Source organism: Meles meles, chromosome 7, assembly GCF_922984935.1.
Source record: "Meles meles chromosome 7, mMelMel3.1 paternal haplotype, whole genome shotgun sequence".
Lineage (NCBI taxonomy): Eukaryota > Metazoa > Chordata > Mammalia > Carnivora > Mustelidae > Meles > Meles meles.
In genome coordinates, this window is record NC_060072.1 from 52,397,789 (window position 1) to 52,422,332 (window position 24,544).

At 37.1% G+C, this 24,544-nt stretch overlaps 1 protein-coding gene across 1 annotated transcript in view; it reads right to left on the reverse strand.

Moving 5' to 3' along the window:
- Positions 1 to 2,575: 2,575 nt before the first annotated feature.
- The window catches only part of TBK1 (TANK binding kinase 1), a 47,389-nt gene continuing 25,420 nt past the window's right edge, over positions 2,576 to 24,544 (reverse strand). Inside the window, exons 7-21 of the mRNA XM_046013066.1 lie at positions 22,764 to 22,874; positions 18,794 to 18,973; positions 15,741 to 15,937; positions 14,106 to 14,164; positions 13,758 to 13,849; positions 10,626 to 10,727; positions 9,806 to 9,884; positions 9,254 to 9,375; positions 9,077 to 9,153; positions 8,343 to 8,382; positions 7,511 to 7,612; positions 7,301 to 7,397; positions 6,566 to 6,672; positions 6,269 to 6,340; positions 2,576 to 3,514 (exon numbers count right to left, since the gene is read on the reverse strand). Of these exons, the coding sequence (XP_045869022.1) occupies positions 3,463 to 3,514; positions 6,269 to 6,340; positions 6,566 to 6,672; positions 7,301 to 7,397; positions 7,511 to 7,612; positions 8,343 to 8,382; positions 9,077 to 9,153; positions 9,254 to 9,375; positions 9,806 to 9,884; positions 10,626 to 10,727; positions 13,758 to 13,849; positions 14,106 to 14,164; positions 15,741 to 15,937; positions 18,794 to 18,973; positions 22,764 to 22,874 (1,489 nt within the window). The 3' untranslated portion in view covers positions 2,576 to 3,462. The remainder of the gene's footprint in view (positions 3,515 to 6,268; positions 6,341 to 6,565; positions 6,673 to 7,300; positions 7,398 to 7,510; positions 7,613 to 8,342; positions 8,383 to 9,076; positions 9,154 to 9,253; positions 9,376 to 9,805; positions 9,885 to 10,625; positions 10,728 to 13,757; positions 13,850 to 14,105; positions 14,165 to 15,740; positions 15,938 to 18,793; positions 18,974 to 22,763; positions 22,875 to 24,544) is intronic.

Consider the following 24,544-nt stretch of genomic DNA (forward strand, 5'->3'; position numbering starts at 1 on the left):
ATTTGTAGGACTTGGTGATTCACAAGCTACCTCCCAAAGCCATAGCCTTGATTGCATTTGTTTTGTACAAATTAAAAATGTTTTATTTTGTACAAACTGAAAACTTTTCCAGTGAAAACATCATATGTGTTTTAAAGTCTGGCAGGAATTTATCCTGGAAAAAAAAATTTGATTCCTAGAAGCCAAGAAATGTGTAAAAGAACAAAGATTCTTGCTAGGGTCCCGTTTTGGAATTTGACCCTTAGCTGAATATTTTTCTAGACCTTTAACATTATTGTGTATTATTTCAGCAGACACCAATGTTTAGCTCTCTACTAAACAACTGCAACTGAGGTTCTGGTCATCCCACCTGAAGCTATGTTTAAACACTAGTCCTTGTGCTTTTTGTCAAAAGAAACTTAGGATAGCTTGCTTAGTCCCTTAACATCCTGATGTAGTATCTGAGTTGTGCTTTTATATACCACACTAAATCTTTGGTGCTGATTTGTATGCTAAAAAACACAAACTGTATTATTATCAGTTTTTATTTCCATGTCGCTGTCTTTGTTTCCTATTCCATTTTTGGTATTTCCTTAGGATTTGGACTTTGAGTCTTCCTGTAAGTGACAATTGGGGAGGAAGTCCAAATAAAACAACAGTGTAAGACTTTTGAAGATACTTAGATCTTTGTTTATTTATTTTTAGTAATCTCTATCCCCAATATAGGGCTCAAACTCGACCCCAAGATCAAGTGTTGCATGCTCTTCTGAGACAGCCAGGAGCCCCAAGTTTAGTGTTCTTAAAAATGGGATGTGGGGGCACCTGGGTGGCTCAGTTGGTTAAGTGTCTATCCTCAGCTTAGGTCATGATCCCAGGACCCTAGGATCGAGTCCCGTGTGGGGCTTCCTGATCAGTAGGGAGTCTGCTTCTCGCTCTGCCCCTTAACCTGCTCATACCCTATTCTTTCTCTCTCGCTCTCAAATAAAATCTTTAAAAAAAAAAAAACGGGACATGAATGATAGATCCAGCTAAAACAATAGTGTTACAACTCCCTTATATTTTCAACACTTTGTATTTTCAGCACTTCTGAGTTTTGTTTTGCTTTGTTTTTAAGATTTTATTTATTTGATAGACAGAGATCACAAGTAGGCAGAGAGAGAGGCAGAGAGAGGAAGGTAAGCATGCTTCCTGCCAAACAGAGAGCCCAATGCGGGGCTCGATCCCGGGACCCTGGGACAATGACCTGAGCCAAAGGCAGAGGCTTTAACCCACTGAGCCACTCAGGTGCCCCTAAAACATTAAATCTTAACCGATATTCATGTGGAATGGATTTGTTCTTGTCAATACAACTCATAAAAATTCAATCCCCACAGCATGGGTTTATTTATTGGTAATCTTTCTAGAGGTGCTGAAAACGAATTTTGCAAATATGTGAAATGATCACATAATAAAAGTAAAATTTTACCTAACGTTCAGTGACGTGGACATTTAAATTATACAATCAAATACATATATGTTAGATAGTCCAATGGAAAATTAAAATCAAGAGGGATTAAACAAACATCCCCTCACTCAGAAACTCTCAGACTAAACAGGTATTCTTGACAGGGACCATTCACCCACACATTCTTCTTTTTTTTTTTTTTTAAGATTTTATTTATTTGAGATGGAGAGAGAGAGAGAAAGCACAAGACAGGGGAGGGTCAGAGGGAGAAGCAGACTCCCTGCTGAGAAGGAGACTGATGTGGGACTCAGTCCCTGGACTCCAGGATTGTGACCTGAGCTGAAGGCAGTTGCTAAACCGACTGAGCCACCCAGGTGCCCCATGCATGTATTTCTACAGTATGTATGGGTGATACTTAAAAATTCTCTACTACAGGGGCGCCTGGGTGGCTCAGTGGGTTAAAGCCTCTGCCTTCGGCTCAGGTCATGATCCCAGGGTCCTGGGATCGAGCCCCGCATCGGGCTCTCTGCTCCGCAGGGAGCCTGCTTCCTCCTCTCTCTCTCTGCCTTCCTCTCTACCTGCTTGTGATCTCTGTCTGTCAAATAAATAAATAAAATCTTAAAAAAAAAAATTCTCTACTACAATAATACATTGATTTGAGATTTCAAATTAAAACCTAATCCATTTTCAAGGGCACCTGGGTGGCTCAGCTGTTAACGTCTACCTTTGGCTCAGGTCATGATCCCAGGGTCTTGGGATGTAGCCCCGAGTTGGGCTCCTTGCTCAGTGGGAAGCCTGCCTCCCCCTCTCTCACTCCCTCTGCTTATGTTCCCTCTGTCCCGGTCTCTGTCAAATAAATAAAATCTTTAGGAAAAAAAAAGAAAACAAAACTTAATCCATTTTCAGCTTCCCAATGTTCATGTTACTCAAATTTATTTACTCTTTGGGACATGCTATCTTCATGATATGCAGGTTGTGCATAATCACACTTCAATAATCTGGTAAGTCAGAAACCAAGACCGAAATCGGAACCACAACCTTGTTGGATGAAATAACTTCTTGCTGAGGACATCCTTTAATATACGACTCTCAATAGATGTTTCAAAGAGAATATTCCCTTTGGGTTTGGATAGCATAAATTTATTGTAGAACTTACACTAAACTAGAATCAGATTTAGAAGAGAAACAAAACTGTCCTTGCATCCAGTAGTCTGAGAATGATTTACCACCACCACAGATATTATTTCTTTCAAAAGACAACTTTTGTTTCTCAAACTGCTATACACAGAAAAATACAAACTTTTACATTAAAATTGAGAAATTTATTGATATTTTTTCATGATGGAGTAAGCAGAAATTAAACAAAACATATACAGCTTGAAATAGTGGAAATAATCCTAAAAGTTTTGTGACAGTTACACACTTATGGCCAAAATAAAATGAAGAGTTCTTAATAATTAAATCACTTTAAAAATTCTGCTCAATAATTTATCTGAAATTAAACACATGTGACGATAACTGGGTTCTGGGCAACTTGGAGAATGAAATGTCACTTTACCCTTCCCCCAAAATTGTGATCCTAGTGAAACAGTGGTTCAGTTCGGCTCCTCACCCAAAGAAGCCACTTCTCCATTCTATCACTTATAAGCAAGTCAACTATCAGTCTTTTCTAATCTGTAAGGATGACAATTTTGGTTCCATTTAAAAAATGTTTCCAGTAGGCAGTCAGAGATGTAGAACTCAGCCTCACTCAGAAGAGTAGAGGATCAGTATTTCAACATATTGGTCATGGCTTTCTTCTAGTGCTCACTGAGGTCAAATGTCCTCATTTAATTATAAATGTCAAAAGGTAAAATTACATCTTAACAGCAGCCAAAAATTTATATCTTTTTTTATGTATTTACAATATTGTACATATTTACATGACCACATCAAATACTGAATTGTAGAAATAAGAGACCATTTACAGAGGCATTCATTTAATGCCCCAGCATTATTTTCTTGTGCAAATTAAAACTGTTCTCAAACTTCCCAGAAAGCTAAAGACAGTCAACATTTCGAAGGCCGCCATCCATGGTTAAAGAGCCAAACCTAAAACACAAAAGAGAAAAGGAAATCTCAGATGATTCCTTTATTTGGCCCCAACATTTTAAAGAAGAATATAGGAGACTTTTCAGACGAGTAAGCTATTAAAGAGTTTAAGCAACTATGATTTGCTCTATTTCTTACTGAAACACAGTGGTATTATTATAAATATGTGAAAAAATAATATGTGAAAAACAATCAGTGGCTTGGAAGGACTTTTTTTTTTTTTTTTAAAGATTTTATTTATTTATTTGACAGAGAGAGATCACAAGTAGACAGAGAGGCAGGCAGACAGAGAGAGAGGGAAGCAGGCTTGCCACTGAGCAGAGAGCCCAATGCAGGACTCGATCCCAGGACCCTGAGATCATGACCTGAGCCGAAGGCAGCGGCTTAACCCACTGAGCCACCCAGGCGCCCCCCCCCCCCTTTTTTTTTTAAGATATTTATTTACTTATTTTTTTGACAGAGAGAGAGAGAGCAAGCACCCAAGCAGGGGAAGGAGCAGAGGGAGAGGGCGAAGCAGGCTCCACACTGAGCAGGGAGCCGGATGTAGGACTTGATCCCAGACCCATCCCAGATCATGACCTGAGTCAATGGTAGATGCTTAACTGACCAAGCCACCCAGGAGCCCCAGAAAATGGATTAGGTTTTAATATGGAATCTCAAATCAATGGGAGGACTTCTTTTTTTTTTTTTTTTTTTTTAAAGATTTTATTTATTTATTTGACAGAGATCACAAGTAGGCAGAGAGGTAGGCAGAGAGAGAGGGGGAAGCAGGTTCCCTGCTGAGCAGAGAGCCCGATGTGGGGCTCGATTCCAGGACCCTGAGATCATGACCTGAGCCGAAGGCAGAGGCTTAACCCACTGAGCCAGCCAGGCGCCCCAATGGGAGGACTTCTTCAGAGAAAAGGATGAGGGATGTGATCTAGGAAGTATTAGGAAAAACTGGGTAAATTTTTTTTGGTGGGGTGGGATTTAGAAAACCAAAGGTAAGAAGTTGGGAGTAAGTGTGACATCTCAACGGAGAGTAAGGAATGCAACTTTGCTGTTCTAGAGCAGAATGTTATTTTAGGGGCCAGCAGGAAGTAAAGTTGAGTGAATGAGCTGGGCCAGAGTATTCTATTCTTTGAATTCAAGTGTGACTTTAGATTTGACCTTTTAGGTAACAGGAGTTTAGAAATTTCTGAGCCGAAGGAGTATGTCAGTAGATAGTGTTTGGGAAGATTGTTTGGGCTATAATAGCCATGACAGATGGGAAGAGCCTGGTCTTAAGAAGAGAGATGGTAGGTTATCACCACAGCTCCTATGTGAGGGGGAAGGAGGTCTGATGAGGCCAAGAGGGGGAATATGGAAACATTCTGAAGGAAGATCACCAAATTGATGAAAGGCAGCAAAAGAGTTAGTATCTAAAATAACGTATGTTCAAGGGATCAGGGAAAAGGTGGTTCCACTGGAGAGAATGAGGAAATTGGAGGGGAAACTGAGTTGGGAAGAGTGGTATGATGAGATTTTAGATACAGAAGAAATGAAGTGATAATGAGACAGCCACATGGAGACAGTGGTCAAGACCTGAAGTCCATTATTAGTTCTGGCGAAAATCCTTAAGAAGTCATTTAACATTTAAGCTGTGATAATGCCATGTTATATCACTCACATATTGTCAAATAAATTTGCAAATAAAATGGTAAAGTGACTTATGGGACATGTTTTAAGAAGTGGGATTTTATGTCACAAGGCAGAAGAGATTCAATGTAAGTTTGTGAAAGCATATCTTAATAGTCTTGCTGATATTTAGCTCAAGTTGTGAAAAAACTAAGTTGGGTACTATAAAAAGGTTAGATAATTACTATGTAATTGCTATAAACCAACAGAAAAAAAAAGATTTAAAAACCAAAAGGCAATTCACACACACAAATTTGAATAAAACATAAAAAGATGCTTTCATATCACTATTAACCAAAGAAATGCCAATTAAAACAAGGTATCAGTTTTTACCAAATAAATCAGCATACATTAAAAATGGTAACATTAAAAAAAGAGGTAACATTTGGGGTGCCTGAGTGGCTTAGTCGATTAAGCCTCTGTCTCTTGATTTTGGCTCAGGTCATGATCTCAGGTTTGGGAGATCAAGCCCAGCCTCAGGCTCTGAGCTCACCAGGGCATCTCCTTGAGATTCTCTCTCCCCCTCTCATTTTGCCCACCTCTCACTTGTGCATGTGCACTCTCTCAAATAAGTATTTTAAAAATAATGATTCTAAATTTATTTATTTAGATTGAATAAGCATGGGGATGGGCAGAGCGATAGAAATCTTCAAGCGTATTCCCCACCAAGCACAGAGTCCGAGGCAGGGCTCCATCTCCTGAACCTGAGATCATGACCTGAGCCAAAATCGAGTGGTATGCTTAACCCACTGAGCCACCCAGGAACCCCAATAAATTACAATTCTAATGAGAAGATGTATGAAAAATAATGTGCAAAAGATTTTCAGTTTCATAAACGGATTCAAATTAGCAAATAATTCTATTAACCAGTGCTACTATACAATGGAATCAATCACAGTTGACTTGTCTTTATCCAAGCAACCCCAAACACATTAAAGGGCACCATGGAAATCACAAAACAAAAGGGTTCTGACTTTATATCCTTTCCCCACTACTTTAACCTAATTAAAAAGGAAGACAGACAGGTACAAATATAGATCTATATGCATTCCACTGCACATAAAATCACAGGGCAGAGTTAATATTTGCATTACTTACCTTTCTAAGATATGATTATTTTCAGCAAGTTCTTTAACCACCCCTTCCATTTCTTCCTTTAATTTCTTCATACTATACAAAGAAAACAAGTATCAATGTCTCTGCTCAAAGAAAGTATGCAAATGTTTTAGAATTCTATTAATATGTTTTAGTTCTCTAGATTGAACTAAGGCATTAAATACCATTAACAAATGTATTCACAACAAATACCAAAAATTTCAAAATAAAAGATCAAGATCACAAACTGAAATAAAAATGAATAAAAACATCATAGTTACCAAATAATAAATCTCTTACCCAAGAGTCATTTCCACTAATGTATTAGAACATGGATAAATTGGGGTCATGGTATGTTTGATTCCACTGGAGGCTGCAAACATTTTCTGGGGCAAAGTTTCTTGTAACTGAAACATCAAAAAAACCTAAATCAATCACTGAACAAAGTATAAACTACAGATCTTACATTAAAGGTTACACCTTTTTTGCTTTTGTTTTTTTAAAGATTTGATTTATTTATCTGACAGAGAGCACAAGCAGGGGGAGTGGCAAGCCCAGAGACAAAGGGAGAGGGAGAAGTAGGCTCCCTGCTGAGATCCCAAGACCCTGGGATCAGGATGCAAGCTGAAGGTAGACGGCTATTAACTAACTGGAACCACCCAGGTGCCCCAAATGTTACACAATTTAGTAAGCCCTTATAGCTTTAAATTTTAATTTCAAATCTGTGAATGATACAGTACTTAAACCACCACTTTAAAAAAGGTTCTTTTCATAGATGATTAAAAAGAATGGTCTATCAGATGCTTTTAAAAATAATTTTTAAATTTTTTATTTTATCAGATGCTTTTAAGTGTAAAATATCTAAGTTCTGAAAATTTGGTTCAAAACACATATTAGAAATGGGCAAACAGAACTGAATATAAGGTGTATTAAATCCTACTTCTCTCTTTTCAATCATTTCAAATATAAACTGAGAAGAAAGGTTTCTTCCTAATAGGAAAAAGATTTTTTTCTGGACACTTTTGATAGTTATACCTCATTTGTATAGTCTTGATACTTTGATACTTCTTCTTCAATATCAAAACACTGATTAGTTAAGGATAATAACTGTTTCCTAAGGTGAAGCATCTTTCTAAAAACCAAAAAGAATCAATTAGTAAGCAGTCTAATGAAATACTATCTTACTTAAAATATACAATGTACACTGAATTGTACTTTGCGCAGTCAGCCACTAAGGTTCCTTACCTCATCCATTCTTCTGACTTATCCAAAAATGCCTCATATTTTTTAACGCATTCGTCTGTAAAGTGGGTCATAGCTTTTGTTGCATGGTAATACAGTTTTTGCCTATAATTTAGAAATAATCACATGCTTAAACCAATGTGATGGTTTCTATTTCCAATATTAGAAACTTTTCAAATACATAAAATTCATGTTTCTTAATAATGACTATTCTGGCTTTAGAACATTGATAGTAGAAAGCCAAAGGTTTCTTTTTTTTTTTTTTAAAAGATTTTATTTATTTATTTGACAGAGAGAGAGATCACAAGTAGGCAGAGAGGCAGGCAGAGAGAGAGGAGGAAGCAGGCTCCCTGTGGAGCAGAAAGGCCGATGCGGGGCTCGATCCCAGGACCCTGAGATCATGACCTGAGTCGAAGGCAGTGGCTTAATCCACTGAGCCACCCAGGCGCCCCAAGCCAAAGGTTTCTAAGATAGCCATTATAGCAGCAAGATGTGAAAGAGAAGGTTCATGATGGAGAATGGTCAGAAAATATTTACTTAATGAAGTTAAGGTTAAGAAAGTGGTTAATTCTGTCCTTGCCTACATTCTCTATTATCTATCCTTCTGCAATCAAAGCACATGATGTAGAAGATTCCCTTCTACATCATTCTCCCTTCTCCTTAACCTCTCAACCGGGACCAGACAAAGTGAGCCTCAAATATATGCACACACACTAACAATTCCTTAAAGCCAAGATTAAAAATGTACTTTTTATCTGAATTAATTTCAACTTTAAGAGGAACTGTATTAATTACATAACCAGAAATAATTATTAAACACAATAAGGGCACTTACTTATCGAATTTGTGGATCTGTTCTTCATTGTAAGCTAATCCTAAAAATAAGAAATATCACTTCTGCAAATATAGAATCACAAAATCATGCACACTTCTTTTTCTTTTGAGAGTATGACTTCGAAAAAGCTAAGTTTAGAGTAGATGACACAAACTTACTACCCATGGGTTAGATATATAGCTTACAAACGTTTTAAATTGATCTTTACAGTGTTAACATAAAAAAAATTAACTGCCAACATTTAAAAATCAGGATATTTCTTTCTTTTAAAGATTTATTTATTTAAGTGATCTCTACAACCAATGTGGGGTTCAAACCCATGACCCCGAGATCAAGAGCTGCATGCTCCACTGACTGAGCCAGCCAGGTACCCACGGATATTCTAATAAAATCTGTATTTCCAGCTTCTCTTAAGAATAGGAAGATTTTGGTGCAATGAATTTCATGAATCTGAGTAGTGACTCTCCCCTTCAGATGGGTATCTCCTCTCTTCTCCTCCAATCTCGTTCCCTTTTGTTACATGACTGGGCTCTAGAGATTTTAGAGTTCAGGACTCTTAATTTAAAATACTCAAAAAACATTGGTTTTAAGAATAATTTTTAGTATATTCAACCTCCTTCTCAACAGAATCAAGTCTCTGAAATAAGGAGCCACCCTTATAAATATACCAAATTAATTCACCTGAATTACAACTAGTAGAGCTGATTCATTAGATTAATAAAAATTTTACTTACTACGTTCTGCTTTGTCTTTTTTGAACTGATAGTAAATCTCTGTGATGCAATTTAGCAGGACTTGTAGCTTTTCTACACTATATAAGGAAAAAAAATCCAAATAAATTAATTGTGTCAATGTGAAAAAGGACATTTAATAATAAGAGCAGACACTACCAATAAAATTATATAACCTACTGTCTATCTTTTGGATGAGTGCCTTCTTGATGGGCCCATGTATCTGCCAGCAATCCACCTGGAGATAATTTGCTTTCAATATCCTGAAGACTGGTTTCTATTGTTCCCTGAGAACTGGAAAGCTAAATAAAACCAGTGGGTTCAGATCCAGATTAGCAAAATACAGAAATGATACATTGCCAATGGAGTCTACAGTCTGAATTATATTTCTTTTGTAGATTACGGCAATTCAAAGTCAAAAAAATTATTTTTATTTTTAAATGCAAGGACAGTTTCTTGGTTTGATTTTCCACAAAGAGTACCACATGGTAATAAAATAAGAGATTAACTAGTATTAATACATTTTATAAAGCATTTCTTACACTAAATATCCTTTCTTAAAAAAACATGCAAAATACTTTCCATCATTCAATTAAGCTTGATTCTTTACCTGTAAAATATGGTTAATACTCTGTATCTCATAGAGTTGTTGCAAAAGTCAAATAGACCTATTAGCATAGTTAACCATTAGCGTAGCAAACCAAAGATTGTCATAATTTTGTAAACACTTACTCTCAACAATTTGGTGTGTATGTCTGAAATTTCACCTAATTCTGCTGCTTCTAGGTTGATCTTCATCAACTTTTCGTATCTGTATAAAAAACAATTATGGAAAAATTAAATGAGCATAATGAATACATAGATTTTAAAAGATGTTTTATAAATTATATCTGAGTTTTTATCACCACTATTTGAGAATAAAATATTGAATGCAAAGCCTACAAGCAACAGATTCCAAAAAAAGCTGATGTCTCTGCTAAGAAGGAATTTCCAACAGTCTTATGCCAAGAAAACAGTCAAAATACTAGATTGCAGAATGGCGGTCAACAGTACACACTGATTTCATTTATTATATTTCCTCTGCAATATAAATAATACAGCCCAGGAACAGGGAAATCTAAAATATTCTGTTTCAAAAAATAGTCTCAGTGATAAGATTAATTAATAAGTACTAGTAAACTAAAAGTAATCCCCAAATTCTGTAAATCCTACCAAAACACAGTTCCGAACACCCCTTCCCACTTCCTTTGTTGACTGCAGTTTTTGTATTTTCCTATTCAGAGTGGCTGCTTTTCCAAGGTTAAAAAATGAGACGTTTCTATGTCAGATTACCTTTTCCTTTGCAAAGGGTAGGAGACAATGTCACCGATGTTCTTTTCTTACTGAGAAGACTAAATTTTGTCTTTGCAAGGAATTAACTTAATCTAAGGTTGTATCTTAATATTATTTGCACAGCATACTGTATGATGCCAAAGATAACTAAATAAATGAAAGAGAAATGGGACAATATTTAACATTTTAACCACTATTAGTATGGAAGTAATCTACTCACACTTTCACAGTTTTTTCAATGTTTCTGATGCAGAAATCCAATGTGATCACAACTTCTGTCTTTTTGTGAACAGTTTCATTATAATCATCTTTAACTAATTCTCTAAAAAATAATAATATTTTCATTACTTTATCTAATGAATGATTTTTTTTCTAAAAACATTCAATTTATTTGCCAGAGAGACAGACAGCAAGAGAAGGAATTCAAACAAGGGGAGTGGGAAAGGGAGAAGCAGACTTCCAGCTGAGCAGGGACTTGATCCTAGGATCCCGGATCATGACCTGAGCCAAAGGCAGATGCTTAATGACTGAGTCACCCAGGTGCCCCTGTTTTTTGTTTTTTTTTAAAGAATTATTTGTTTTCTCCTATCACTAATTACACTACTGTCACTATTGTTCAGACAAATTTATTAACAATCTTGTTATATTATGAAAGCCAGTTCATTTCCTCCCTGCCTTGGGCTGAGTCTTGCCAATTCACTTTTTATTACTGAAAGCATCACTGTGACCCCTATGCTTTTCCAGGACACAAACTATTAATTACTACCTATTAAGAGTTTGGAAATCTAAGGCATTAAAATTATATTAAGGAATTAAAAACAAATCTATAATCACATGAATAAGCTAAACAGCATTATACCTTATACCACCAGAATTAATTTAAATTATTATTACGATCTCTCAAGAAGCAGAATGACATAGTAAATAATAAAACTGAAGAGCTTTTGGTTTACATTAAAGGTCAACAAACCAAACCTGTTTTTGCTAAGGATGACATTTATATTTTCAAAGGTTATAAAAACAAAGTAAAAACAAAGAAGAGAGGGGTGCCTGGGTGGCTCAGTCGTTAAGCATCTGCCGTTGGCTCAGGTCATGATCCCAGGTCCTGGGATCGAGCCCCACATCGGGCTCCCTCCCCAGCACGAAGCCTGCTTCTCCCTCTCCCATTCCCCCCTTCCTGTGTTCCCTCTCTTGCTGTGTCTCCCTCAGTCAAATAAATAAGATCTTTAAAAAAAACAAAAATCCCAAAGAGAACTTATGTAGCTCATGGAGTCTAAAATATTCACTAACTGAAAAAGTTTACCAACAGTGATCTATCTTAAAAACTATTTAAAAAAACCCAAAACCAAAAAACTATTTTCTCATGGCTTACTAAACTACAAGTTACTAGGTATAAGAAATCCAAGCTTTATGGAGCAGTGACTGTGATAGATAACAACTGCATGAACATGAGAGAGTAAGTAACAACACCACAAAAGTAAACAGACTCAACACTTAAGAGTTTTCTAGAAATTATTCAGTAAAAATGAAGACCCTCTTTAATAGAAAGAAAAAAGCATAGGCTTACAAGCTGGGTATGTGAACACCTAAAAAACCCCATCAATTTATGGATTTAACATAAAGGTTGACAGGCAAAAAAAAGTGTCATTCTTCTTTCTTCTTAAAGCACCAGCAGAATGAGAATGATGAAACACTTTGTACATGTTTTTGCAAGAAAGGATGAATAGGTGTGAGGCAGATATACATAAACTGTCACAAGCATGAAAGCCAAGCAGCATTATGAGCCCAGGGAACATGAGGCCAGTACTATGTGTATATAAAATTCAAACGCCTCAAATGATGTATAGAAACTGGAGGCACGACGTTCAAGGCAGACTATTTGTTCTCTGGTGCTAGCAAGTGAAAGACTGCATCTACAAATCATGAAAGGTAAAAAAGGGCAAGTCATACTCATCCACAGAACATTCCTTAGGGTTACTTTCAGGGAAGAGAATACTTAACTAGATGATCAATATTCTGACCTAGAGTAACTATATTAAGTGATTCAGTAAAAAAGAAAAAGTTTTTTATTGCTTGTCAAAGTGAGTGGGTATTTCACTGTATAATTTCACTTACGTGAACAGTCTAGAATAGGCAAATCTATATAGATAGAAAGCATATTTGTGGTTGCCTGGGGATAGGAGGTTATGGGGGAAATATAGTGTGGCTGCTAATGGGCACAGGATTTCTTTTTGGGGTGACAAAAATAATTTATAATGAGTGGTGATGGCTGTACAACTCTGAATGTACTAAAAACCACTGAATTATACACTTAAAAATGGGTGAATTAAACAGTATGTGAATTGCAGCTCAATAATGCTATTAGAAAAATAAAGTTGAATGTATGCTTCATTTGGGAAAAAGGCAAGAAAGAAAAGATTCTGAGGACATAAACTCTAGAACAAGTACAGATTGTACTGCATTATAATAATGCCAAAGCCAGGGCAGCTGGGTAGCTCAGTCAGTTAAGTGTCTGCCTTTGGCTCAGGTCATGGTCCTGGGGTCCTGGGGTCCTAGGGTCCTGGAGTCAAGCCCTGTGATGGGCTCCCCTGTTCAGCAGAAAGCCTGCTTCTCCCTCTCCCTCTTCCCCTTGCTCATGCTCTTTCTCTCTCTCAATTAAATAAATAAAATCTTAAAGAACAAAACAAATAAAACATAAAACAAAAAATGACAAAGCCTACCAAGACAGTGAAATGACAGCCCCAGTCAAGGTCCTTGGAAAAAGATTTCATTTACCATCACATTGTACAGTGTGGCATGTTTTAAAATTCAGATACTATTTGTCCTATCTGTCTCATAAGGTTCTTGTAGGTATCAAATGAAAAAACAGTTGCTAATTTTTTTTTTCAGATTTTATTTATTTATTTGACATAGAGAGAGAGATATCACAAGTAGGCAGAGAGGCAGGCAGAGGGAGAGGGGGAAGCAGGCACCCCACCAAGCAGAGAGCCTGACGTGGGGCTCGGTCCCAGGACACTGAGACCATGACCTGAGCAGAAGGCAGAGGCTTAACCCACTGAGCCACCCAGACGCCTAAATGTTTTGTAACCAAATGTGGAACAAATGTATCATAATCAAACCCAAGGGACACCCGGCTGGTTTTGCTGGAAGAGCATGTGACTCTTGATCTCAGGGTCACTGAGTTCAAGCCCCACCAATGCGTGCAGAGATTACTTAAAAACAAAGTTTTTAAAAACGAAACCAAACAAAACAATAAAACTCCCCAAGCACTTGACCCTACCTAGTCTGAAGAAGTAAAGTATCAATGATGGGGTGGTTACCACTTATTTTCAAATTTCAATTTCTTACTTACATCAACCATCGTATCCCCTTTCGCATTAATTCCTGATAAAGCAGCAAGGTACTGGCAACCTTACAGGCATAACACACAACTCCTGTTATTGCCTAATGAAGAAACACAATATTTGGTGCTAATTTGTGGTACAGGATTAAAAAAAACTTCTACATAACAACTTTCCAGCTTATATATTTATATATAAATATATAAATATATATATAAATATTTCATTTAAATGAATAATTTCCTAGATCACATACACATATGTAAAGATAATTTATTTTACTGTTTCCACTACTGACAATTTTAATTCACATGTTTACAGAGTAATTTTTTTTCATAGTAATTTAATTAAATACTAACCTTAGCCATGCTAGCATCCCCATCTAAATCGTAACGTGGATGTACTTTAGGGAGGGAAACTGAAATATGAAGTAAAATAATTAAAATCAGAAATAAATTATTTTGAATAGGTTACTATATCCTTTATATAGCAATTTTCAAAATTAAACATTAACCTCTAAAACATCAGTAGCAAAACTCTTTAAAGTTCTTTTTTTAAAAACTATTTATTTATTTGAGAGGGGGAGAGAGACACTGAGAGAAAGAGAGCGAGCGAGCACATACACAGGAGCAGGGGGAGGGGAGTAGGAGACTCCCTGATGAGCAGGGAGCCTGAAGCAGGGCTTGATCCCAGGACCCTGGGATCATGACCTGAAGGTAAACACTCAACCTACCGAGCCACCCAGGAGTCCCAAAGTTCTTTTCCAGGTTAAAAAAAAAAAAATCACTTGAAACAATTAGCACTCAATCCTTAACAATGAAGAAATTCTCTGAAGTATTTCTAAAGAGTTCAGTTTTTTCTTAAATATATTTCTATGCAATAAACTCAATGCTGCTTTTAAAATCTAAATCAAATCCCAAAGACCCAAACAGAAAAGTAAAAATCTGGGGGCTTTAAAATCTTTAAAAACAACAAAAAGATAAAAATCTGGGTAAACCCTCCCCACACTGGTAAGATTAATAATTGAAGATCTGAAAATGTAGATCTAATTTTTCTTAGACTCCAAAGCCTGGCAAAGTGTCCTAGTCACACCGGACACAATAAAATTTGCTCATATTTATGATACAAAAGGTTATTTTGAGTGTTAGTAAAATACTAAGAGCAGAGAGCTACAGTAAAACATACATGGCAAACTATGACAGACAGAGATCACAAGTAGGCAGAGACACAGGTAGAGGGAGAGGGGGAAGCAGGCTCCATGCTGAGAAGAGAGCCGGATGTGGGACTCAATCCCAAGACCCTGGGATCATGGCCTGAGCTGAAAGCAGAGGCTTTAACCCACTAAGCCACCCAGGCACCCCTCTTACCATTATTTATTTATTTATTTATTTATTTATTTATTTATTTATTTATTTATTTATTTTTTAAAGATTTTATTTATTTATTTGACAGAGAGAGAGATCACAAGTAGGCAGAGAGGCAGGCAGAGAGAGAGGGGGAAGCAGGCTCCCTGCTGAGCAGAGAGCCCGATGCGGGACTCGACCCCAGGACTCTGGGATCATGACCTGAGCTGAAGGCAGAGGTTTTAACCCACTGAGCCACCCAGGCGCCCCCTCTTACCATTTTTTAAAAAAGATTTTATTTATTTATTTGACAGAGAGAGGGAAGCAGGCTCCCTGTTAAGCAGAGAGCCTGATGCGGGGCTTGATCCTAGGACCCTGAGATCATGACCTGGGCCAAAGGCAGAGACTTAACCCACTGAGGTGCCCTGGTGCCCCTATTTTACCATTTTTTGAAACAATATTTAAGGTCAAATTCTGTAGTCTACAAAGGCCCTTTAATTTTATTACTAGTCTCATTCAACTAATTTACAAAATAGTAGTATTTATGAAAATTCTACATTACTATTATCAAGCTTTATGAAGATGCCAATTATTTCTACAGATCATTTTTTTTTAATGGCTAGGAGGATCACTAAGAAAATCCCCACTTACTTTTCTCATATATCAATCCTACGGTATTCAGAGGTTCCCGACTTACTACAAAGATGGGATTTTCTTCCGTCGTTTTAGGGAAATGCTGTACCAGTCTTCCAGGTTCGATGACTAAACGTCGTCCCTCATATATAAGTTCTTGATTTGAAGAAATAATTTTGGTTTGTTTATACACCAGTTCATGAAATACAGTAGCACTGTGTGAGAAAAATTTAAAAGGACAACATAATTGGGGTGGAGTAAGAAGTTTTTTTTTTTTTTTAAAGATTTCATTCACCTACCTGATAACGTGTCTAGACAGCTATCAATTCCAAAATACTTTTATGTCTGAATAACCATGTTGGATAAGTGTAAGATATAGGATTCTTAATGTTTACTAATGGGGAGCCAACACGGCAGACCGCTTCGGAGCACGGACTCCGGATCAGACTACATGGGTTCAAATTCCAGTTTTACGTACTTGCTGAGTTACCTTAAGTTACTTAACTACTTTGTGCTAAGTTTCCTCATCTATAAAACACAAGCAGTATCACCCACCTCACAGACCTGTGGAAAACTTACTCCCTTTAACAGCTGAGAACAGTCTCTGAGATATGACTGTAGAATATGTTAAATGAATGAATAAAACCAGATTTTTTTCAAAATGATTATTTTGGGGAAAAAGGCAGATTCTCCTTGACAGACCTATGCAATCAAAGAAACATTTCCTCAGCAATGCTGTGATTTGTCTCAGGCTTAGGTGGGCTTTTTTATGTTCAAATGTATTCTGAAAATGAAATAATGGCCAGCACCTATGATATATCTTTAAATCTTTTAAAAAGATTTTACTTATTTATTTGAGAGAGAGCTTGAGTCAGGGGAGGAGCGGAGAGAAAAGGACAAGCAGACTCCCTGCTATGCTCAGAGCCGGGCTTGGGGACGCCGGGCTCGATCCCAGGGCCCTGAGATCATCATGACCTGAGCCCAAATCAAGAGTCGGCTGCTTAACTGACTGAACCACCTAGCTGCCTCTATGATACACATTTATTCATGCTATTACATACCAAAACAAAGATGAATAATACCACCTAACCTAATGTTATATTAATATTTTATTATATTGATGTTATATTTAATGTTTATAATATTATTATACATGTTACATATTAAAATCTAAAATATTATTTTATCTAATTGATTTTACTCCTTGATAAATTAATTGCCAATAAAGGTCTCTTTTTGAAGTTTTATGAGACATTAAAACTATTTGAATCTTGTCAAAACAGACACTGAGGTACACAGAATGGGTGTAATGTTTTTTTCCCCTTCATTTTATTTTATTTATTTTTTAAATAAAAGATTTTATTTATTTGACAGACAGAGATCACAAGTAGGCAGAGAGGCGGGCGGAGAGGGAGGAAGGGAAGCAGGCTCCTTGCTGAGCAGAGAGCCGATGTGGGGCTCGATCCCAGGACCCCGGGATCATGACCAGAGCCGAAGGCAGAGGCTTCAACCCACTGAGCCACCAGGTGCTCCTCCCCTTCATTTTATTTAGTTATTTATTTTTATTTTTAAAAAAATATTTATTTATTTATTTGACAGACAGAGATCACTCGCAGCAGAGAAGCAGGCAGAGAGATCAGAGGAAGCAGGCTCCCCACTGAGCAGAGAGCCCGATGTGGGGCTCAATCCCAGGACCCTGGGATCATGACCTGAGCCCAAGGCAGAGGCCCTAACCCACTGAGCCACCCAGGCACCCCACACCCCTTCATTTTAAAAAACATTCGAGATCACCGTAGATTCACGCAGTTTTGTTTTTTTTTAAGATTTTATCTGACACATAGAGAAAGACAGAAACACAGAGAAAGAGACAGAAACACAGTGAGAGAGAGAACACAAGCAGGGGGGGTGGGACAGGGAGAAGCAGGGTTCCCACTGAGCAGAGAGCCCGATGCGGGGCTCAATCCTAGGACCCTGCGATCATGACCTGAGCCGAAGATAGCTGCTTAACGACTGAGCCAGCCAGGCGCCCCAATTCATGCAGTTCTAAGGAAAAAATATCCACTGATACTGTATACTCTTTGCCCAGTTTCCCCTAATGGTAACATCTTGCATATATTATAGTGTAATATTATAACCAGGATATTGATTCTTATATAGTCCACCTATGATTTCAGATTTCCCTAGTTTTACATATAAGTGTGTGTGTATTTAATTATATGCAGTTCTGTCAAATAGGTAGATTTTTTTTTTTTAAAGATTTTATTTATTTGATATATATAGAGAGATCACAAGTAGATAGAGAGGCAAGTAGAGAGAGAGGGGGAAGCAGGCTCCCTGCCAAGCAGAGAGCCCGATGTGGGGCTCGATCCCAGGACCCTGAGACCATGACCTGAGCCGAAGGCAGAGGCCTAACCCACTGAGCCACCCAGGCGCCCCAAATAGGTAGATTTTTAAAAATAATATAGGCATAATGTGTGCTTTTTTCAGGTAAAACAAATACTTATTTTTCCAACACCTAATACAGGGTTTATGCCACATATGTAAATAATAACACACTGACTATATTTAAGACATATGCTTTAATGTTTTTTAAGTGACAGGGTAATTCTCTCAAAATTTTTGTTCTTTTTTTTTTTAAAGTAGGTTCTTTGCCTAACATGGGGTTTGAAATCAGGAACTGGAGATCAAGAGTCACAGGCTCCTCTGACTGAGCCAGCCAGGCAACCCGGACAGGGCAGCACTCTTAACCCAGCCCATTCACTGGTAGATGTTATCTGTGGTTATGTGATTATGTAAGAGAGAAGGCATAGAAACAAAAACAGTCTTGTAAAACCTGCAGTTTAAGAAGAAACCAAGTTGACTACAAAATTTTATAAAAGTAGAAAATTAATCCTTTCACTCTAAAAATAAGTGAAAAAGAATTTACTAAGCACACAGGCTTAATTTCCTAAGTAGGAAGTGGGTGCCTTTGGAGAAGCTGAGACATCCTTTCCATTTCTTCTACTAATTTAGAAAGATAATTATAAAACACAACATTATGATACAGGATGAAAACATAAAGAGGTACTTACGTATTATAGCTGTGAATATAAATCTTATGAGCTGTCATTTGTTGCAGTGAAAAAACATGAATTATCATTCGATGAAGTATATCACTAGTTTCTGCAAAAAACTGGTCAAAACCCCAACACTTTTCCTGATCTGCCTCCAGGATGTTTGCAAGAACAGGGGTAAGTAGAACCTGAAGACCCCTAAAATAGTATTGAAAAAGTTACTTGAAAAGTGAATGCTGCATTTTCTCTAAATACAAAAATATTAATATCTACCAACAAATCAAAGTAACTGCTATTGCTTAAGATTGATCTAAAATTTTTTTAAAGATTTTATTATTTGAGAGAGAGAGATAGACAGCATAAGCAGGGTGAGGGGCAGAGGGAAAGGGAGAAGCAGGCTCCCCACTGAGCAGGGAGCCTGATGTGGAGCTTGATCCTGGGACTTAGGGATCATGACATGAGTCAAAGGCAGACACTTAACTGACTAAACCACCTAGGCGCCCCTGTTCTAAAATTTTAAAAAATCTGCCAACTTTTCAAAAAGTCAGGTAGTTGGTTTAAAATTACTTGTCAAGGCGCCTGGGTGGCTTAGTAGGTTAAAGCCTCTGCCTTCAGCTCAGGTCACGATCCCAGGGTCCTGGGATGGAGCCCCATATCAGGCTCTCTGCTCAGCGGGGAGCCTGCTTCCTCCTCTCTCTCTCTCTGCCTGCCTCTCTGCCTACTTGTGATCTCTGTCAAATAAATAAAATCTTAAAAAAATTTTTTTTAAAACTTAAAAAAAATTACTTGTCAATGAATCAGAGGTTATGGTATATTTAATGTTAACTTCTCTTTTACTGATTATTTTATTTGCTCCTTCCCAAGATTTCTCACTTTTCCAAACACTCCCAACGTTATACATCCACCGCCATCAAGACAAGATCAGTGGATTAGAACCAGGCAGTGATGAGGATAAGATAATGGCTTAATTTCAAGGTCTTTAATATTATTTTAAATATTTTTTTTTAAAATTTTATTTATTTATTTGTCAGAGAGAGAGAGAGAGAGAGTGAGCACAGGCAGACAGAGAGGCAGACAGAGTGGCAGGCAGAGACAGAGAGAGAAGCAGGCTCCCCACCGAGCACGGAGCCCGATGGGGGACTCGATCCCAGGACGCTGGGATCATGACCTGAGCCGAAGGCAGCCGCTTAACCAACTGAGCCACCCAGGTGTCCCTTTAATATTATTTTAATATGGCTCTCCAATATATAATTTTTAATGTTGAATTTACATACTTTTGTAGTATAGTTTTTTTGGTAGTGTATTTCTTTATGAAGTAAAATTAGTATCATCTAGAGATCAATGAGTGCCAATTCAACTAGAGATAATCTTTGACTAATAAGCTTAAATTTTTAAAAAATAAAAAGAATGTAAAGTTTTTTTAAATTAACATAATGTATTATTTGCTTCAGGGGTACAGGTCTGTTAATCAACAGTCAAGACTTATTTTTTTCTCATGCTTTCACTGAATTATACAATACATTCAAAAAGACTCCACACACACACACACACACACACACACCCACCCACCCACCCACCCACCCACCTCCCACCCCCAAGACCTGATGTGAAATCAAGAGTCAGGCGCTTAACTGAGCCACCCAGGTGCCCCTAAAATATTTTCTTGACTATGTAACAGACACTGGAATAATTCCTTGGTGTGCTTAATTACAATTACTTAGAGATGGACAGGTGATAGCACACAAGTTAGTTAAATGAGAACCAGAAATCTTTGCTATCGGTCTCTCTTCCTACTGTGCTTTCAAAGCTTTGAGAATGTGAGTGTAGGAATGGCAGCAGTTACCTTGTGGCTGCCAGCAAAGAGCCTGACCTAAAGCAAAGATGAATCAGAGAAAAGGAGATGTGAATGATTTGAAGAGATCAAGTCTTGACGTCACAGTCTGAGTCCAAGGATTCAGCTGGGCTTTGAGTCATATACACACATGAACTTGCAATTACAAAGTCAATCTACATCCTTTTTCACTTAAACCAGCTGAATTAGGTCTTTCTCGATTGCTACCCAGTCTTGGCTAATACATATAATGACTGTTCTTTTTTTTTTTAAACAGTTGTTCTGTTTTCCATAGTTGTTTTCATTACTGATTTGTAGTACTTAAAATACTTACTATTTCAAAAAAAGATTATGTAATATACTTTCTGGTACCTAAGCAATTTTTATAAAAGAATTTGTAACGTGGTGTGCTAAAGACTGACAGGTAACACCTGCATCCTGAAATATATAATCTGTAGTTCAGATTGTCAAATTACTCATTCTGAATTTCAGCAATATAATGATTAGCCAGTGCTCACTTCCTGACCCTTTGGACATTTTATCAATTTTGCCTGGAATTCCAAAAACGAATATTTTCTAAAACAAAATTTAACACAAACCATTATTAAAATGTTCAACTACTGCTCTCCAATCAAATGAATTTCTCTGGATAATTCTGGCTGCATGACCCAATTTCATTTTGGAGACTTTTTTTAAACACACAAAAATGAAACTGTCAGAATAGTGGTTCTCAAAAACTGATTTTATACCATGTTGTACACCTGAAACTATATAAATAACATTGTGTGTAAACTATACCCAAAAAAAATTTTTTTAAGCCCCCCAAAAAGATTTTAGAAGAACTCTTAGTTTAAATGAGTATCACAGGGGCGCCTGGGTGGCTCAGTGGGTTAAAGCCTCTGCCTTCGGCCCAGGTCATGATCCCAGAGTCCTGGGATCGAGCCCCGCATCGGGCCCTCTGCTCAGCAAGGAGCCTGCTTTCTCCTCTCTCTCTGCCGGCCTCTCTGCCTACTTGTGATCTGTCTGTCCAATAAATAAAATCTTAAAAAAAAAAAATGAGTATCACAGATATCAAAAATATAAATTAACAAAAACAAAAAAAAAAACAGTAATAGATATTTTATTAGCTTATGATATATATGGTTTTATGGATATATATGGTTTAAGTGAGTAATAGCTAATATTTAAAATATTAAATATTTAAATTTATTTATTTGTAGAAAATAATAAAAAAGTACCCACAAATTACAATGGGTGTTAGGCCAGTAAATCATAACCTATGTTACTTGTAGATTATATAACTGCCAGACTCAGGAAAAATGGAAGTCAATTCAATAATCAGAAATTCTAAATACTGATGAGTGTTTTGGGTTTATTTCCAGAATAAAACCTAAAATAATTTACTCTCTAAATTTCTTTCTCCTTAAATTTTTCTTTGTGGTAACAGAATTCATGTCTGACAATAAAATTTTTTTGAGTTCTGCTTACTAAGTTAAATAAGACCCACCTGAACATTTGAAATAGTGAAAAAAGTAGTAAAAAGTATTAATTCTCACCTTTTCAATAATATAAATACTTTAAAAAATGAGAATACTAAACTTTTTTTTTTTTTTATATTTTATTTATTTGACAGAGAGCACAAGTAGGCAGAGCATCAGGCAGTGGGAGAGGGAGAAACAGGCTCTCCACGGAGAAGGGAGCCCAATGCGGAACTCGATCCCAGGACCCTGGGATCATGACCCAGCCGAAGGGAGCCGCCCAACTGACTGAGCAACCCCTAAACTTCTTGACTGTTTGTTTTTTAGAACTCTAGTTATTGCTATCTGTATCTGAGGTCTTGTCCATACGGATGGTCAGTACAAAATATACCAAGGTACTAAGTGAAATCTCTACATTGGACAGAATTCTAAGACTAGTGATAGGCAATCTCAAAAATGTCTGCCCTGTATCCTAATAGAGATCTGGCAAAACTATTTATATAGATCTATAAATCTTTACATTGCCACAAAGACGAACACCACACTTCAAAGTACGCCTAAAATATAGTAACATCTTTAAAAAAAAACCCAAACCAAACCATACTGAGTATTTGCGATTTTAGTCAACAAAGATCTCAAACATCAAAGTGCAAAAGAGAACTGGATACACCATACTGACCGAGAAAGACTACAAGAAATAGGCATGTCTCCACTCCAGTCGATTGGTCCATTTTCTGCTTTCTGTACACCAGATATTGCACCAGAAGGCTTTCCAGTAATTATTTTATACCTTGGGAGGAATAAATGCAGAATAAAATAAGTAGTTCATTATTTCATAGCATATCAATGGGCTTTGCAAAAATATTTCCTCAGTTGCACCTACAATTATCTACTAGACGAAACTTTGTGATTGATGTTCACAGGATCCATAAAACAATCAAAATACTTTGAATCTGACTGACTGAAGTAGAATAGTGGTTGTACGATTATTTTATATATGCCATAATTAATTTTCATTGGGATCTCAGAGTGCCATATAACAGCATCTTGATGTTCACAACAAAAACATTAATTTTTCCATCTGAAAAAATCGAGCAAACACAAAAAAAGTTATGTTACAGAATGTTTCTAGGCCATAAAAATCCCTTTTACCCATATTATCCAAAGGCAGTCAACTGGACTATGAAATTACTGCAGAATGAACAGTACCTTTTTTTTCTTTTAAAAGAAGACAACACTATACACAGCACAGTAGCACAAAGATTCTTTGCAAACTGAAAAAATACATAACACATACAAGAATAGGCGTGTGTACCAAAATTAAAAGCCAAATTTAACTGGATCCTTGAGGTAGGTGACAAAAATAAAGATGGCCTAGAGAAACAGCTGGAGGGGGAAGCAAAAGAATACCATAAAGATGGAGCAAGTCAATGAGAGAGGCCTGGCAGGTTTCAGCACTTTCCTAAACAAAACCTGAGAGTGGGAGAAAAAGAAGGGTTCCATGCTTTCAAAAATACTTTTTTCCAGATGAAAATGCAAAACATAATACAGCAGTCTTATATAAGCTTATAGACATTATTTCTAGCATATTTAAAAAAAATACTTTTTTATTTGACAGAGAGTGAGAGAGCATGAGATGGGGGAGGATCAGAGGGAACAGCAGACTGCCCGCTGAGCAGGGGAGCCCCGAAGTGGGGCTCGATCCCAGGACTCTGAGATCATGACCTGTGCCAAAGGCAGACGCTCAACTGACTGAACCACCCACACGCCCTTCTAGTGTAATTTTTTGTTCGTTTGCTGAATGTGCTCTGAGCGTATCAATATATTCTCTAAAAAAGCAGAAGACACCAGGTACCGCTAATTTGGACCACTTGCTTGCTTCTACAGGAGAGGCAGCAGGAGTTTTGCCTTAACATATTTTTCACAGAAGGAATTTAATGTGAAAAATAAGGTGCATTCATATGAGAAAGATCTGACTGTGGAAGAACAAGTAGAGATACGTGAGGTTAATGCAAAAAAGAAGTGAAGAGAATGATGGCAGAACCCTTAAAATATTTGGTAAAGGTTTACTAATTTTGCTAAGATGCATATATAAATACACTAATAAAATGTAAATGATAGGCTGAGGGAACGACACTGCTATAATGTGAAACAAAAGCATCCTTCAATTGTAAAACAGTCTTTATTACTATTTCAAGCACCTCGGAACATTATCAGTGTTCACGAAAAGCTGTGCATATAAAGAAATAAATTCTTCTGGGGCGCCTGGGTGGCGCTCAGTGGGTTGAAATCTCTGCCTTCAGCTTGGGTCATGATCCTAGGGTCCTGGGATCGAGTCCCATATTGGGCTCTCTGCTCAGCAGGGAGTCTGCTTCCTCCTCTCTCTCTCTCTGCCTGCCTCTCTGCCTACTTGTGATCTGTCAAATAAATAAATAAAATCTTAAAAAAAAAAAAAAAAAG